A 17933-nucleotide genomic window follows, 5' to 3' on the forward strand; every position below is an offset into this window, starting at 1 on the left:
ATGAAGGTCTGTTCTATGTCCGAGACCCAACGATGGTACTCAGTACCATGGGCGTCGAGGACGTCAAATTCAATGCCTCTGTCCATCTGCATACAAGAGAGAACAAGTCGTATTAGTTTTCTGTTGGAGACCCTGAAAAAGGTACTCAAATACGATGATTTTGGTTTGTCTCTCTAGGGTTGATCAAACACAACCCTAAATGTCCGGAGTCGATCAAACACGACTCGGAAAAAAACTTGTGTGAAGGTGATCAAACAAATGTCCGGAGTCGATCAAACACGACTCGGAAAAAAACTTGTGTGAAGGTGATCAAACACACCTTCAAAATAGCAATAACCAAAGTTGATCAAACACAACTTTGGACCCGGGGAGGATAACCGGGATTTTTAAACCTGCAAAGACACCGTCCCAAGCATAGAATGGAGTAGAAGAAGAGGAGAAAACACTTTATCTCCCCCGAGGTTATTGAACTTTGAAGAGTTTTAGGGTTGTAAAGTAAACATACCGTAAAACTTGGATGCTTGATCGGACGAGAAGGAAGCAGTGGAGCGGACGGCCGGGGAGAGGCAATCCTGGGCAACGGCGGCGGCGGCAGCAGCGGCGGCGGCCGAGGAAGGGCCGAGGGTTTTCGGCTTTTGGTTTTAGGGTTTGGGAAAAACTATTAGCTCAAGGGTTTGAGCAAAGGGCTGATAACGTGATGAAGTGAAAGTAAATTGAGAATAGAGAATCGTGAAAGATGTGTATCTCATTCATTGATAGGAGCCCTTTATATAGGGAATTACACATTACCAGTATGGTAAGGATATGAATACATAGATCTAGTCTAACTACATATCCTATTGGCATAAGGCAAAGGCACACATAAAGAATATCTAGAAAGATATGGAATATCCTAGAACAGTTTACTATTTTTTCTTGATCGAGTAGATGTAGGAACAAGAATTATATATATATAACACATAAACTTTCTCAGGCTAGGTAAGGACCTCCTTAACTTAACTATGGATGTAGATTTTCTTAATAGACTCATTATTCGATCATACTTTTGCATCTTAACCATACATTCAGTTTTTACAAATATATGAGCATATCATTTCTGTAAATTTTTAGATAATTTGGTGATTATTAAGGTATCGAAAATGTATTAAATCAATTAATGATCTAAATCTATTCAACCTAAGCCGTTCGTGTTGAACTGAATTATGTTAAACCTGAACCATTTATGTTTACAAAAAAAGAAACACAGTTATAAGTGCCTTAACGATTACTAATTGGCTGAAAATTTACATAGATTATCTACTTATATATATATATGTCTAATACTGAACGGTTAAGATGAGATAATATGATCAAAAAGTTTGTTTATTAAAAGTATCCCATCATAAGAATAAATAAAATCTTTACTTGAAAATGATCGTGTGTACATACTATTATTAAAAGAAAGTATAGGGCTTTATCGTAATTAAGCTTTTGAAGGGTTTGATTTGTGTTTGCAGTGGAAGCCCTACGAGAAATTGGTAAAGAACTAGGAAAAAATGACTGGAACTTCAGCGTAGACCCGTGCCTGAATGACACAACCCACACAAGCTGGGCTACTCCAAAGCCTGCTGATAGGCCTCAATTCAACAACACTCTCATCTGCAACTGCTCCTTCCCTGATGACTCATGCCATGTTATCAACATGTACGTAGGTGCAATTTTGAGGCATATTGATATGTGTGTTTCCCATTATTCACATATATGTAATATATCTTGCTGAGTTGTTTTTTTATGCACAGCAAGTTTATGAGTAAGTATTTAGGTATATCTGTTTTTTCTTTCTCCTCTTTCCTTTCCAGTTTAGGAGAACCCCTTTGTTTATGAGTATGATATGCAAATGCAAGGCATCATGACTCCAATTTCATGCATAGTCTGAATTTTATCATCAGTTAGCTCTGACATTTTTCTAATGCAGTTTTCTTAAAGGGCAAGATCTTGCTGGGGTTCTTCCACCGTCTGTTGCAAAGTTACCTTACCTTACACAAATGTAAGGAATTAAGGATTTTGCAATGTAACACGTTGCTAATAAACATTTGATTTTTTCTCAAATGCTAATGTTATATATCACTAATAACTTTTCTGTTCTCTACAGCGATTTCTCAAGGAACTTCATCAGTGGCAATATACCGAGTGAATGGGCTTCTACAAAGTTGGAATTAATGTAACTGCACTTCTTAACTTCATATACCGAGTAACTGCACTTCTTAAGAGTGGCCTATATATAGTGATTGAACTAATTAAGACATTGAGTAAACTGCAGGTACCTCGGTGTGAACAACTTATCTGGACCAATCCCTGCCTTCCTAGGAAACATTACCACTCTAAGAAACTTGTATATGCTCTTCCATTATCTATGTAAATTACTTTTTTGTGTGTCTCAACGTACTCCATCTTGATTTTCATTCGGTTTGGCCTGCTTTGATGAAAAGGACAATATTATTTCAGGAGTCTGGAGACAAACATGTTTTCTGGAATTGTTCCTCCAGAGATTGGGAAGTTGGTTAACTTGCAGATTCTGTAAGCTTCATCCATTATCATTTTTTGTTTTTACGTTTATTTATTGATTTTAAAAATATCGAATAGCTTGTCAAAGTGAGTGACTGATAAGTTAGCACTGGTATATATCGATCTGCAGCGTCATTAGTGCAAACAATCTCACAGGAGTCTTACCAGTGGATCTCACAAACCTGACCAAATTAATAGAACTGTAGGTGACACTCACATATTGACTTTCAATTTTCCTTAAGAAATGATAATCTTTCATTTAATGAATTTTCCCTTTATACAGGAGGATTAGCAGTAACAACTTCAGAGGAAGAATTCCCGATTTTTTCCGAAGTTGGAGTCAACTTAATGAACTGTAGGTACTTTTTTCTATTATAATATCATTCAGATATCACAGAATTGGTGTAATCTCTATCCATGTTGAATTCTTGACAGAGAGATCCAAGCTAGTGGTCTACAAGGCCCCATTCCGTCTAGCATTTCTGTCTTGAGTAATTTAACAGAACTGTGAGTTCCACACCCAGCTCTTCGTTGCAGTAACAGTATAATTAACACTGAAAACCACATTCTACATCATATTTAACACTACAGCTTCATATCAAAGGGATTGTTTTAGCCTAACAGTTATTTATGATGCAATGGATGCAGAAGGATCAGCGACTAAACGGAGGGGGTTCAGATTCAGACTGACTAATATGAAAAGCATGAAAAGATTGTGAGTCTAAAACATGTTGTAATTCCGTCTGTAGTTTTAGACTATCTAGTCCATGTTTATCTGCAACTATGCTAATATTGAGTCATACTGCAGAATGCTAAGGAGCTGTAATTTATCTGGACCTATTCCTGATTTAAAAGCAATGCCAGTATTGAATATATTGTAATTTACTCCTCTTCTTAATCTTTATATTCTACTACTCATTCAAGTACATAAGACACATTCAGTATGCATTCTGGATATCAATTTGATAAACGGTTCATCTTCTCAGTTAAGCTTCCAAACAGTAAGCTTTCGGTTCTTATAACATCCATTATCTTACAGAGATCTCAGCTTCAACAGATTGGAAGGAAGCTTTCCTGACGTTGAAGCTATGAATGTGCAGTACTTGTAAGAAATGTGGATTTCATATATGTCATGACTATGATGCAGGGGGGCTCCCCCTCACTTCATATGCTATCTTCATATATACATTTATACATAAGCATAAATTTATCCCATTTAACCATCCTTCTGTAGTTAAGTAATAATTACTTCAACTGAATGTGACTGTGATTTCTTTCGGGAAAGGTACCTGACAAGCAACTTGCTCAATGGCTCTATTCCAGAATATATTAAGACCAAAGATCCCCGCTAGTATGTCTTCTATCCGACATCAATTTCATTTTCAGTCTCTGTTTTTTACATTGTTTATTTGAGGTGTCTATCAGACGATTCTATTAGCAGTATTAACAATATTGTTAACTCAATAGGATATTAGAGCTTCTTTTCCTTTTCATATGAATTATTTGTAGCATTTGAATCATCAATGACTAGGAGTCTATGATTCTCTGTCGACATTAACTAACTATATACCCTTTAAGCATTTAAATGAACGGTTATCAATATTCTAACATGTCTTTTACAGTGGATTTATACTCGCTTACATGTTTGTCATCTTTGTGTGCAGCCAGATAGATGTTTCTTACAATAATTTTTCCAAGGACTCTGAGCCATCTGCATGTAGCGAATACCTGTAAGAACTGATATTCTGTGTAGTTGACATACCAAGCACAAACTACAGTCATCATTCACCTCTAATTGTTCTTTTTCAATTGATTGGACATGTATCAGGAACGTCTTCAAAAGCTCTTCTGCAGCAAGCAACTCGTATGTTTCATACTATCATTGAAGATCCATGCAGCCATTTGTTTTTTCTTTTTTGACTTTATTGGACTTACTACATAAGCTGATTACTGTACTTCATCATATTCTAGAGTATCTGGAGTGTGCCTGGAGAAATATCCATGTAAAGAAGGTAACGTTATATATCTTAAAATCCAAAATTTGATTGAATAGACAGGAATCAAATGATGGTTAGGCTGTTAGTTGTTTAATTTTGTAAAGGATTTGTACAAGGAACTCAGTTGTGAACTTAAGTATCCGTATGACCTAATATATTTATATCATATCCACTCAAATATTTTCTCTAATCTGACTTTTCAATTATCTGCTGTTACTGAACAGTTCAGTACTCATTACATATAAATTGTGGTGGAGGAGTGACCACTATTGGAGGAGTCAATTATGAAGATGATACAGATCTTGGAGGTGGAGCAAAATTTGTTCCAGTGAGATCCAACTGGGGAACCAGTAGCACTGGAGTATTCTGGGATACTAATGTCACCGCTGGAGACTACATAGCCAAAAATGTATCAACACTCGGAATGAATAACTCTCAGTTGTACATGAATGCACGCCTCAGTCCTCTTTCTCTCACGTATTATGCAAACTGCTTAGCACAAGGAAACTATACTGTGAGCCTTCAGTTTGCGGAGATAATAATCCGAGGAAATAAATCTTATCAAAGTGTTGGAAGACGGATATTTGATGTCTATATTCAGGTAGTGATTTTTACCACTAGTGAGTTTTAGTGCCACACACTTCATCTTATGGATGACATTTGTTACAGGAGAAACTCGTATTAAAGGATTTTGACATCGTAAAGGAAGCAGAAGGTGTAGATAAAGAAGTCATTAAAGAGACAAAGGCAGTTCAGGTTAAGAATAAAACTCTAGAGATTCGGTTTCATTGGTCTGGAAAAGGGACAACAGCTTCCCCAAGGAGAGGAATATATGGTCCCCTTATATCAGCCATTTCTATAGAATCTGGTAATCTTCTGACTTTGTACAAGCTCTTTTAATCCTGTTTTAATTTTAGAACTTTATTATAGGCTTAATTTACATCCATTTGTTTTGTATTTGTCCAGAACCGAGTAGGAACCAAAGGACAAGTTTATGTTTTCCGTCCAATTATTGCATCTGTTTCAAGTTTTGTAGCTATATTTGATGTTTGCGATATTCAAACAGATAGCACCCTTGTTAAGGGAAATACCATTCTCAGTTGTTATTCCCTATCTATGGTTGTATAATATAAACTGAAGCTTATCTATTTCTTTCTGATGATTTGTTTTATTTTTTTCTTCACTTTCTGTAGAGTTCAAGCATTCCAAAAGAAATATGCATGTTGTGGTTGGAGTTTCAGTTGGAGCTTCAATTTTGTGCCTTGTCTTCTTAATTTTTGGCATTCTTTGGTGGAGAGGTTGTCTGGTGGATAGCCAGACATCAAGGGAAAAAGGTGCTGTAACTCCACTATGACAATTTCAAGTATCACATGGCCATTATACTTCCAAATTTCCTATGTGAACTAGGAAACACACAGTCAGATACTAAGTCAAAAGAATGATTTCTCAAGACATTACTCATATCGTAACATTGTTTGTTGGACAGTTCTGAGAGGAATGGATCTGCAGACTGGCTTTTTCACCTTGAGGCAAATTAAAGCTGCCACTAATAACTTTGATCCTTCAAACAAAATTGGAGAGGGTGGTTTTGGGCCCGTCTACAAGGTATAATATGACTGCAATGTTATGTTATCTTTTTTGTTCTAGTAATTGTCTTTTCGAGTCTTCAAATAACTTTCTATGGACTAGTTTAGTTTTATCAGGATTGAAAACTGATTTACAGTTACTATACTTAATGCAGGGTATACTATTGGATGGTACTATAATTGCAGTTAAGCAACTATCCTCAAAATCGAAGCAGGGAAATCGTGAATTTGTGAACGAAATAGGCATGATCTCTTGTTTGCGGCATCCAAATCTGGTTAGATTGTATGGATGTTGTATTGAAGCTAACCAGTTATTGTTGGTATATGAGTACTTGGAAAACAACAGCCTTGCTCGCGCTTTGTACGGTAAGCTTATCAAGTCTAGGAACAAATCTTTAAAATCATGCATTCAGATGTTCTTAAGCGACCCAATTATTAAGTATGTATGTCAATTGCAGGTCCAGAGGATGATTCCCTAAACTTGGACTGGCCTACAAGGCACAAAATATGCCTAGACATAGCAAAAGGTCTGGCTTACTTGCATGAGGAATCGGCAGTGAAGGTTGTACATAGAGACATCAAAACTACGAATGTGCTACTGGACCAAGACCTCAATGCTAAGATCTCAGATTTTGGTTTGGCCAGGCTTGACGAAGAGGAGAAGACTCACATTAGCACCAAGGTTGCTGGAACTATGTAAGTTTCATTTCTATTTGGGCAATTTCATTTTGGGTTTATATTTTATGAGCAAACTCTTTGTATTAGAGTGACTAATCAATCGGTGAAAACAACATTTAATTGTTGTGCAGAGGATACATGGCACCGGAATATGCGCTATGGGGTTGCTTGACCTACAAGGCAGATGTCTACAGTTTTGGAGTTGTTGCATTAGAAACTGTTTCAGGAAAGAACAACATGAAATATCGACCGCATGAGAACATTCAATGTCTTATGGATTGGGTAAGATAAATAATCTTCATTCAAAAATTCTGTCACTACATATATATGTAACTAGTTTGTGATCATCCACTCATTTTCTCTGCTTATCTTTAGGCCCATGTTTTGCATAAAAAAGGGAACTTACTGGAGCTGGTGGATCCGAGGTTGGGATCCGATTTCAATAAGAAAGAGGCGCTTAGAACTATCAAAGTAGCTCTACTATGCGCCAATCCAACAGCTGCACTCAGGCCTATCATGTCTGCAGTAGTGAGTATGCTTGAAGGGCGAACCCCAGTGGATGAAGTGGCTTTGGATCCAAGTATCCATGGTGATGAAATGACAAGGTTAAGAGCCTTTGAAAACCTGTCTGAGCAGAATGCACAAGGGATCAGCTCAACAAGTGAAAGTCACAGCCTCGTGCATTCATCAAATGCACCATGGACTGGTTCTTCTGATACTACTACGTCTTCAGATCTCTATAAAGTTTATTCAAGTTAAAATTCAAGATTAACAAACCACCATGTCACACTATCGTGTTTTTGTATTAGAACATTTCTTCTCCAACGTAGCACATCGTGAAGGACTCCGTGTTGTTTCCGCGGACAAAGTTGTATGTCTCCATAGTGGACTAGAATACTGGACCTTTTACAGATGGAGCCAAGGCCGACCATGCCTCCATTCCTGTAACAGTCAACTTCATGTTCTCTGTTTCTTTCAAAAAGTACTAATTTTATGAATGGTTAAGATTGCACAGTTTATATATTTACACATTTGTGCATAAAAGAATTTTCATAGATTAATTAGATATTTAGAGTAGTCCAAGAGCTTATGTTCTAAAGTTCAAATTTGTGCTCATAGGATCTGAGTTACAGTTTTTGCTTCCCTTTATACTCCTACTGTCACATCCCGACCCTTAAATTTTTCCTTATTTACTAGCTTGGTGTTAATAAGAATTTTACCGTCTCCGTCAATGAATTTATAGTTTATTTGGTCCCTAGAGGGGTTTTGAGGGACATTAGCTTCGGAGGGATTATTCGTAAGAGAAAATATGACGACGGTAAAAATGGTAATTTTAGCTAGTAAAAGGTAATTTTTATTGGGGTATTTTATTTTGTGGTGTTATTTTTGTTGTTGGGTTTAATTGGGGGTAGTGGACCGGTTTGGGGCAAAAAGCCCAAACCATTTCTCTCTCTCCCTCTCGAGCCCTCTCCCCGCCGGACTTCCGGCCGCCTGTCCGGCCACCTGAGACCGTCGCTCCGGTCCCGATCGGTTAGCCTCCGACCCAGCTCCCATCCTAGACCGGTGGCAACCCCCCTAGCGCCACCGTGAGAGAGAAACGACGCCCGGAACCTCCGGTTGTCCGAAACTTCCCGTCGCGGGATCTCGCTCCTCCGGCCACCATAGCCGGAGCCACTTGGCTCGTTTGGAAGCCCTCCTCCCGTGTAGCAATCCCTCCAAAGGTCTCACCCTCTCTTGAGTTAGGTAAGGAGAATCGGTGAGTTGAAGTTCTAGGGCTCAAATCACAGTTTTTTTTTTTTTTCGATTGACCTAGTTAGGCTTGGAATTGGTGTTTGTGGTAGTTAGGAAAGTTGTAGAGGGAGTTGAGAGGAAGCTGCTGTTAAAATTTGGTCGGTATTAGAGGTCGCCGGAGTCGGCCTCCGGCCGCCGCTGTGTAGGGGATTTTCGTGGTTTTAGATTGGTTTTATTAAGGGGAGTTAGTGATTTGACTTTTAGAATTTTTGGAGGAGTTTTGTATAGGTTTGAGAATTTTTAAAGTTTGGTAATTTTGATGGATTAATGAGGTAGAATCCGGTCGTTGGATTTAAGTCATATAATTTGTAGAAGGTTGAATTAAGGTTGCCGGTATGTTCGGTGAAGTTTGGGCCATATTGAGTTAAGAATGGCGAAGTTGGGCAATGATAAGTGTGTAGAAGGCTCACGTTTAATTTTGCCTATTTTGTATAAATATTAGATTTTTAGTTGGAAAATTAATATTATATTTGGAACAGGACGTGAGGAGGCTCGAGCAGACGAGGCTCCAGATCGACATCAGGCTTAGGCCTATTTAGTGAGTGGACTTTTGTTTTAAATATTATGCATGCTATGGTTCATGATTGAACATTTTCTTTTGTTTGAGCCTTTCACGTCATTTTATTTTGACGAATTTATTTCTCTTGAAGAGTTACCGAAAATAAGTATTTATTTATGAGGAGAGTATGTATATAAATGCTAGCTAGCCATATGTGTCTGTCCACCTTAATGGCGTAGTATATAACGGTATTATGGTGTGACATGAGCGTTAGACACGAGCGTAGTAGCCCTATATGAGTATCTAATTCATATAGGAGGTATGGGCACATATTTATACACTCGTCCGTCCACCTTAATGGCGTAGTGTAGCACCGCATTAAGGCGTGACGTGAGCGTTAGACGCAAACGTAGTAGCCTTGTATGAATTTCTATTTTCTTATATTTTTTTTCAAGAATTCATACAAAGAGTATGGACATGTGTAAATACATACAGATATATATATATATATATATATATATATATATAGTGGAATGTATATTTTTGGTTTTGAGAGGCTCAATATTTAAGAGTTGATAGTTTTATCGCTTGAGGCATGCGTTCATTTTCTTTGGAAAATAAATTGGGAAAGCATAAATATGTTTATTTATTTATTTTTGTCCACTCACTCTAACATTTTTCGAATGTTTTCCCCTAGGCCATTCGTTTTTAAAAATATCCAATCTGTAGAGTTCGGGTTGGCACTAGATCGAGGCGAGGCATAGTTACCCACATCTCTTCCACCTTTCATCTGTAGGTTACATGTTAACTTACTCTCATATTTTCTTGCTTCCGCTAGTGTTTAGTAGCTCTGATTACCTTGGGATATTGTTTAATATTTCGGTTGTGTGTGAAGGCTTGTTTACATTTAGAATATTCAAAAGATGATGTATGTTATCTTTATTTGGATATTTTTGGATGAATTGGAAGTTGGATGTTTCGTCTAGGAGGGTAAATTCTTGATTTATTCCGGGTTAGGGTTGTTCATTTTCAAGGGAGGTTTACCGAGTTCTTCAGTAAACTTTCCTTGGAGGTGGACCCTACAAGACTTACTTCGGGTTTCAGGGTGAAATTCGGGGTGGGTCTTGACAGTTGGTATCAGAGTCTTAGGTTTCATTTCCTGCGTCCTTATAACTATCATATTTGCCTAAGTAGCACGTAGCGTCTATAGAGTGATGATCTGACCGTGGCGGATTCATTGGCAGTTTATGCTTTGGATGCTATTTGTTATTGGGTATGTATGATAGTTGTGTTAGTCTTGTTTATTGTAACATCTCGGAAATTTGGTTTTCTATTTTTGAAAAGAAAATTATTTTTCAGCTATTTAAATTTGAATTTCTGTTATTCTTTAAATTCTTTGTGGCTTTCGAAAATTATTCAAATTTTTAGTTTGTCGATTTTTGTCTTTCGAGCCGATAAGATTAACTTAGACGTCATTACGAGTTGAGATTTTGCGAAGCATCGTTTGGACATTGAAGCTATTTTTAATGAATTTTGGGAGTTGGTATTATCCAAAATTTTATTAAAAATAGAAGTATAGGTGGCATGATCTGGACCATTGGATTTATCAAACCGCCAGATCTTGGGCGTTGATCGCATGATACATATAAAGGATGGATTAGTTTGAGTTGCGTCAGAACTCAGCCCAGACCGACCTCGGTCTCGAGCTGCTCTGCAGCGGTGGAGCTCGGAGGAGTCGTCCGTCGTCCGGCTGTCTTCCGTCGCAAAACGACTATCCACAGGTCTGTCTCGACGTCCCCGACCTCCTTGTGATTCCAGCTTGAAGAGTGGAGCTCCGGTGAGAGAGAAAATGAGGAGAGAAGGTGATTGTGTTTCCGATCGGGTTTCCGATTCCGGCGGCGGCGGCGGCGTGCGTGAATGGTATTGGAAGCTTCCTCTCGTCCTCATGGTCATGTCCATGCCCTTGATTTTCAGATAAGAAGTCTGGAGTGAGAGATTCGAAGTGGAGAAGGAGAGGCTGGGTTCACCGGTGAGTCTCCGATTCCGGCAGCGTCGAGGTGTCTCACTGGTATGGATAGCTTCATCTCGATCTCAGGAACCTTTCCATGTTCCTGGTTTTCGAAGTGAAGCTCGGAGGAGGGAGAATCGAAGAGGAGAAGTTCTGGGATTTTCCGTTAAGGGTCGATGTTTTCCGGCCACCGGCGAAGGCAAGCGAGGTATGAAACTTGATCTACTCGTCGAGATCTACCTGTTTATATGCATGGAATCGAGTTTTGTTGAGTTTTGGGAGAAGTTGGAATTTAGGCAGGACTCGACTGCCGTGTGTGGTGGCGGATTGGTGGTGCTGGCCTAAGCTCGTCCTTGATTCATTTTCTGTTCCTAAATATGGATTGATGATTAGTATGTTGTCTGGAATTGTTATGGAATTGTAGAATTGGAGGTAGAGAGCTGAGTTGCAGGTTGTTCGGGTTTACTGTGTTTGGTGTTGATAGCAGTTGTGATGGTAATTGTTGTGAGTTTTGAAGATGAAGTGGGAATACTGATTATGAAGGAGTAATTTGATATGCTTGTTATTGAGATTGAACGAGTTGATGGATTTGGGCTCAGTTCGGTTTATTGCAAGTGTTGGTGTATTTGGAGTTTGATTAGTTGTGTTGATTTTGGCAGAAGCTTTAGAACAGATTAGTTGTTTGCTTGATTTCAAGAAAATGGAAAAGTAGGCAATTGGATAGCTTGCTGGGTTGCTCTGACGTTTGAGAGCAGGGTGATTGATAAGATTCAGCCATGTGTGTGTGTGTATATATATATATATATATATATATTCAGTTAGAACAAGGTTTCTTTAATCTATTTTGGTTTGTGAGAGCAGTGTAGATGCTTTGGTTTTGATCAAGGGGTGTATTAAACTTAAAGAGGAATGAGCTCACGACAATTGACTCAAAGATCATGGAGAAGGAACTCATTTGGGTGTCCTTAGTAATTCCAAGGACTTGATCGTTTTGGATTTCAAGACAAGACAAGAGCATGGCAAATTAAGATGAATATTCGAAATTAGTTAAAGACTAGAAGGATGGAATGGAAGAATTGGATATTTGTTTTTGGATAATTGATTTGGGTGTCCAGAGTAATTCTGGAAAGTTTAGATCGGTGTTTGGAGCATAGTTGGGATACACCGACAACGTTGATTGCAAATATAGATTTTAAAGGTGGGGATAGTGCGAAATGAGTACATATGGCATATGGTTCGGAATTTATCAAAAATGCGAGAGGAATTGGAAATAAGGATTTGAGTGTCCTTATCAATTTCAAGGACTTGATTTCATTGACTTGGAGTGATTCGCCGACTTTCTCGAAAAAAAGATTTAATACGAGGATCGTACGCAAGTAGCTGGATTTCAGAAGCAGAAGGATGAGGATTTCAGAATGCATGTCGCAGAGTTACTAATTTTAGTTAACGTCAGAGCTAGCGCTTGGATTCTAGGTAGGGTCTTTCTCGAGGAACCTTTCTTAAATTGATAATTAGATTATAATTGAAATCGGTGCATTGTGTGACATTGATTGATTAACTCTTGGTTGTTATTGTTTTCGATAAAAGTATGTGTAATCGGTGATTTATATAATTAATGTTATCGTTTTCCATAAAAGCATGTGTTGGATGATATATTATGAATATTGATATTTGTTGCATTCATAATGCATTGTGAGGAATTGTGAGATTAATGAGATTGGTGATAGTGAAGAAGATGAGAATGAGATCGCGAAAAGATACATTTTGTGTAGTTGAGTTTCCTCATGGGTTGTCCATGAATCCATGTCAGCCCATAAGTGCACGAACCGGGGAATGCAGAACCCTTCAATGGCGGACATCGATAAAGCGATCTAATCGGGTTTCGGGTTTAGAGACCATGAGTATAACAAGATGACTAACAAAAGAGGTATTGGAGTTTAGATATTACTGATTTGTTAGGTCGTATATTGGAGACATCTATACGGTATGGGACGTGTAGGCTCATATGTCTTTGATGTATGGACTAATAAGCCAGTGGTCGAGTGGAGGAAGTTCATTTACACATATGCATTGAATTATTATTATTTATATTTAAAGTATTGTTTGTTACTTGATAACTTGGTTTTGCGACTTAGATAAGAATAACTTAAGAGGTTTGGCCCTACTGAGCTTAAGCTCACCCCTGTAGAATTTTGTTCAGGTTCCCAGGCGGACACGTCTTTCGAGAAGTCTATTTGTGACGTTTAGCTGACTTGTACAAGAGTAGAAGAGTTACGGAATATTAGAAGTCAGATAGATCTCAAGACCTATTTTGCCTTTGTAATTGTTTTGTTATTGCAAACGTTTTATTTTCGACAATTTTGAGAAAAGTATTTGAAATTGTTTTATTTTCATTTATTTTTCCCGCTCACGCGTCGGGTTCAGCGTCAGGTGCTTAGAAACCACCGACACCGGGTTTGGGGTGTGACATTTATAGACTACTAAATATCTTTTTTCTCAGGTACTATGCCTCCTAGACGCCAACGCTAACCCCGTGAGACTGGTTCGACCAACGCTAATGAGGGCAATGAGGTCAGAGAGTTAGTGGATTCTTTAGGAAATATGCTGAGGGGAGTTTTGGATTGGACTTAGAACCCTCGGACTGTGAAGAAGAAGGAGTTCATGAGGCTGGTGCAAGGGAGTTCAAGGGTGCCAAGGGACCCCTTGATGCTTATACTTGGGTAGACAAGATGGAAAAGGTTTTTGTGAGCATAGATTTGTCGGAAGATAAGAAAGTGAAGATGGCAGTGACTTTTCTGGATGATTCAGTCGGACTTTTTGCACATTCAGAAGGGGGATGATGAGGGTCTCATAGAGTTCGAGCAGAGATTCACTTCCTTGAGTTATCATGTGTCCTACCTGGTTCCGGATGAGAGGACAAGGATTGCAATGTTCATTGGGGCACTTAGTGGTGTGTATGCTGACAAGATGACAGGGGTAGTGTACCTGACTTTTATGGATGCAATTAGTGCAGCTATGGCCATTGAGACCATGAGGACACATGGTGCTCGGCCCCGTGATTTCAGTGGTCCCAGTCAGGGTCCATCCAAGAAGGCTGCTTCATCATCCGCTTCAGGGTCTTTAGCTGGTAGTGGCAGTAGTGGTGGATCGAGTTCTAGTTCTCGGTTCAGGGTTAGAGGACGTCACAGGAGACCTTCTCGGAGTCATTTGGGTAGGCAGCCGTCTGGTCAATTTGGTTCTGGTGGCAGCTTCTATGGTGGATCATCTGGTGGTCAGACTTTTTCTTTTGGTCAGCAGCAGTTTTCTGGATGCTTTGAGTGTGGTGGTCAGGACCACTTCACTTCAGGAGAGATTGTCCATTGTTGGCTCAGAGGACCACCTCCACCCTTACTCAGCCAGTTGGGCAGTCTTTAGCTAGGGGCTCCAGTAGTGGTGCCCAGGGCAGTGCATTGGCCAGTGGTAGCTCTCGGCAGGGTAGTGGTCAGCGTGGACGTCCCATGACTTGCGCTAGACTGCATGCTATAACCCAGCAGGAGGGTCATACTTCTCCAGATGTTATCATTGGTACGTTATTAATTTTTGGTCAGCCAACTTTTACTTTAATTGATCCCGGAGCCACGCATTCATTTATGTCTAGTAGATTTGCCCTCCATGCCAATGTGCCATCATCGTCTCTTCCAGGCGAGTGGCATGTGTCTCTGCCCTCCGGTGAGGTGATGAGAATAAATTGGGTGTTTAGTGGTTGTGAAGTGTTAGTTGAGGGAATAAATTTCAAGGCCGATTTGATTCCTTTAGATATAGTGGAGTTTGATGTGATCTTCAGAATGGCTCTAGCGGAATTGAAAGAGTTAAAGATTCAATTGCAGGAGTTAGTAGACAAGGGTTTTATTCGGCCTAGCATGTCTCCATGGGATGCTCTGGTATTGTTTGTTAAGAAGAAAGATGACACCATGAGACTATGCATTGATTATAGGAAGCTAAATCAAGTAACGGTGAAAAATAAATATTCGTTGCCTCGCATTGATGATTTATTTGATTAGTTGAGGGGTGCTTCTATTTTCTCCAAGATTGACTTGAGATCAGGTTATCATCAGTTGCGGATCACGCTATGGTCATTATGAGTTTGTAGTGATGCCTTTTGGACTTAATAATGCACCCGCTGCTTTCATGGATCTCATGAATAGGGTGTTTAGCCCATATCTTGACCGCTTCGTGATCGTATTCATAAATGACATTTTGGTATACTCAAGAAGTGAGAAGGAGCATGCCAAACATCTAAGAATGATATTGCAGACTTTGAGAGATGCTCAGTTGTAAGCTAAATTCAGCAAGTGTGAATTTTGGCTAGATAAAGTGGGGTTCTTGGGTCATGTGGTTTCGGCAGAAGGTGTTAGTGTGGATCCCCAAAAAGTGGAAGCAGTGTCAAATTGGAGAAGACCCACCACGGTGACGGAGATCCGTAGTTTCTTAGGATTAGCAGGTTATTATCGGCGTTTTGTGTAAGATTTTTCAAAGATTGCTGCTCCTCTTACAAGATTGACCAAGAAGGGAGTTAAGTTCGAATGGTCAGATGAGTGTGAGCAAAGTTTTCAAAAATTGAAGAATCGTTTGACTAGTGCTCCTGTTTTGGCACTTCCGGATGATAGTGGGGAGTATGTGGTTTATTGTGATGCTTCTAGACTCGGTCTAGGTGGGGTATTGATGCAGCATGAGCGAGTTATTGCCTATGCTTCTAGGCAATTGAAGCCGCACGAGGGGAATTATCCCACTCATGATCTGGAGCTTGCAGCGGTAGTTTTTGCTCTCAAGTTGTGGAGACACTATCTTTATGGGGCCAAGTGTCAGATTTTTACCGATCACAAGAGTCTTCGGTATGTGTTCATTCAAAGAGAGCTAAATATGAGGCAGAGAAGGTGGATGAAGTTGATCAATGATTATGATTGCACTATTGAGTATCATCCTGGAAAAGCTAATGTGGTAGCGGATGTTCTTAGTCAAAATCCCTCCATATCTTTATCTCATATAAAGATGGTTCGAGTTCCACTTCTATGTGAGTTGCGAGCTACATGGGTAGATTTATCGGTGGATGAAGTTGGTGCTTTGATAGCTAGTTTCCATGTGGGCCGGTTTTGGTTGATAGAGTGCAGGAGACACAATATAATGATCATTCCATAGTTCGGTTAATAGAAAGAACTTTGGATGGAACCACAGTTGATTTTTCAGTTAGAAGATATGGAACTTTGTTGTTCAAGAATAGGCTTTGTGTGCCAAAGATTAATGAAGAGTTAAAGAATGAGATAATGGAGGAAGCTCATAGTTCTACATATGCAGCTCATCCGGGTAGTACAAAGATTATCGGACTTTGAAGGATTATTATTGGTGGCCAAACATGAAGAGAGAAATTGTAGCTTTTGTGAGTAGGTGTTTGATCTGTCAGAAAGTGAAGGCTGAAAGGCAGAAACCTTCAGGGTTACTTGCGCCGTTGGCTATTCCAGTGTGGAAGTAGGACCACATCACCATGGATTTTGTTTTCAGTTTACCTCGTACCCGTGAAGGGTATGACGGTATTTGGGTGATTGTGGATAGACTCACCAAGTCTGCACATTTCTTGCCAGTGGGAAAGAAATATAAATTGGATAAATTGGCGGAACTTTATGTGAATGAAATTGTGAGGCTTCATGGTGTACCTGAATCAATAATGTCGAATCGGGATCCTAGATTTGCTTCTAAATTCTAGGGAGCTCTTCAAACAGCTTTAGGCACCCGATTACACTTCAGCACTGCTTTCATCCTCAGACCGATGGGCAATCAGAGAGGACTATTCAGACTTTGGAGGATATGTTGAGAGCTTGTGCCTTGCAGTTCATAGGGAGTTGGGATAAAATCTATCTTTGATGGAATTTGCTTATAATAATAGCTATCATTCTAGCATTGGTATGGCTCCCTTTGAGACACTTTATGGGAAGCAGTGTCGTACATCTTTGTGTTGGAATGAAGTAGGAGAAAGAGAGCTCTGCGGTCCCGAGTTGATTCATGATACGAATGAGAATATTAAAGTGGTCATAGATAGACTCAAGGCCGCTCAAAGTAGGCAGAAGAGTTATGCAGATGTCCGTAAGAAGGACCTTGAGTTTCAAGTGGGTGATTGGGTGTTCTTGAAACTATCTCCTTGGAAAGGGGTGGTACGTTTTGGTAAACGTGGGAAGCTTAGCCCGAGGTATATTGGCCCTTATGAGATTATAGAGTGAGTTGACTCACTTGATTATCAGTTACTTTTGCCTCCAGAGTTGTCCAGGATACATAATATGTTTCATGTATCCATGCTTCGCAAGTATATTGCCGATCCTTCTCATGTGTTACAAGAGCAGCTGATTAGTTTGACGAAGGATTTGATCTATGAGGAGGAACCGGTTCAGATTCTTGACCGAAAGGAACAAGTGCTTAGGAACAAGACAATCCCATTTGTAAAGGTGCTTTGGAGGAGTCATCAAGTAGAAGAAGCTACTTGGGAATCAGAGGAGCAGTTGAGGCAGAAGTATCCCTATGTCTTCGAATGACAGGTATGTAAATTTCGAGAACGAAATTTTTATAAGGAGGGGAGAATTGTCACATCCCGACCCTTAAATTTTTACCTTATTTACTAGCTTGGTGTTAATAAGAATTTTACCGTCTCCGTCAATGAATTTATAGTTTATTTGGTCCCTAGAGGGGTTTTGAGGGACGTTAGCTTCGGAGGGATTATTCGTAGGAGAAAATATGACGACGGTAAAAATGGTAATTTTAGCTAGTAAAAGGTAATTTTTTATTAGGGTATTTTATTTTGTGGTGTT

At 39.4% G+C, this 17933-nt stretch overlaps 2 protein-coding genes across 2 annotated transcripts; both read left to right on the forward strand.

Moving 5' to 3' along the window:
- Positions 1–16609, forward strand: LOC101294252 (probable leucine-rich repeat receptor-like serine/threonine-protein kinase At3g14840-like). Its single transcript, XM_004295357.1, has 26 exons — positions 1–163; positions 1497–1683; positions 1955–2026; positions 2132–2200; positions 2300–2371; positions 2485–2556; positions 2675–2746; positions 2828–2899; positions 2980–3051; positions 3353–3421; positions 3584–3649; positions 3830–3895; positions 4209–4268; positions 4764–5142; positions 5211–5409; positions 5735–5875; positions 6028–6146; positions 6283–6493; positions 6586–6823; positions 6937–7087; positions 7181–7549; positions 13680–13841; positions 13933–14392; positions 14854–15023; positions 15619–15894; positions 16541–16609. The coding sequence occupies exons 1-26, from the start codon at positions 1–3 to the stop codon at positions 16607–16609; spliced, it is 4056 nt and encodes a 1351-aa protein (XP_004295405.1).
- Positions 16610–17039: 430 nt separating this feature from the next.
- On the forward strand, positions 17040–17660 carry LOC101294544. The gene is made up of 2 exons (XM_004295358.1): positions 17040–17240; positions 17472–17660. Exons 1-2 carry the CDS (start codon positions 17040–17042, stop codon positions 17658–17660), a joined length of 390 nt encoding a protein of 129 aa, XP_004295406.1.
- The last annotated feature ends 273 nt before the right edge of the window (positions 17661–17933 follow it).

This window comes from Fragaria vesca, linkage group LG3 (genome assembly GCF_000184155.1).
Source record: "Fragaria vesca subsp. vesca linkage group LG3, FraVesHawaii_1.0, whole genome shotgun sequence".
NCBI classification, from domain to species: domain Eukaryota; kingdom Viridiplantae; phylum Streptophyta; class Magnoliopsida; order Rosales; family Rosaceae; genus Fragaria; species Fragaria vesca.

What these genes read in the sequence shown, in the direction of transcription:
- LOC101294252 (XM_004295357.1), top strand. Translation starts at nt 1, where the DNA reads ATGAAGGTCTGTTCTATGTCCGAGACCCAACGATGGTACTCAGTACCA. An exon ending in TGGAGTCAACTTAATGAACT is followed by an intron (nt 2,900 to 2,979) that starts GTAGGTACTTTT and finishes AATTCTTGACAG; the next exon opens with AGAGATCCAAGCTAGTGGTC. An exon ending in TTCAATGTCTTATGGATTGG is followed by an intron (nt 7,088 to 7,180) that starts GTAAGATAAATA and finishes GCTTATCTTTAG; the next exon opens with GCCCATGTTTTGCATAAAAA.
- LOC101294544 (XM_004295358.1), top strand. Translation starts at nt 17,040, where the DNA reads ATGGCTCCCTTTGAGACACTTTATGGGAAGCAGTGTCGTACATCTTTG. An exon ending in AGAAGGACCTTGAGTTTCAA is followed by an intron (nt 17,241 to 17,471) that starts GTGGGTGATTGG and finishes TTACAAGAGCAG; the next exon opens with CTGATTAGTTTGACGAAGGA.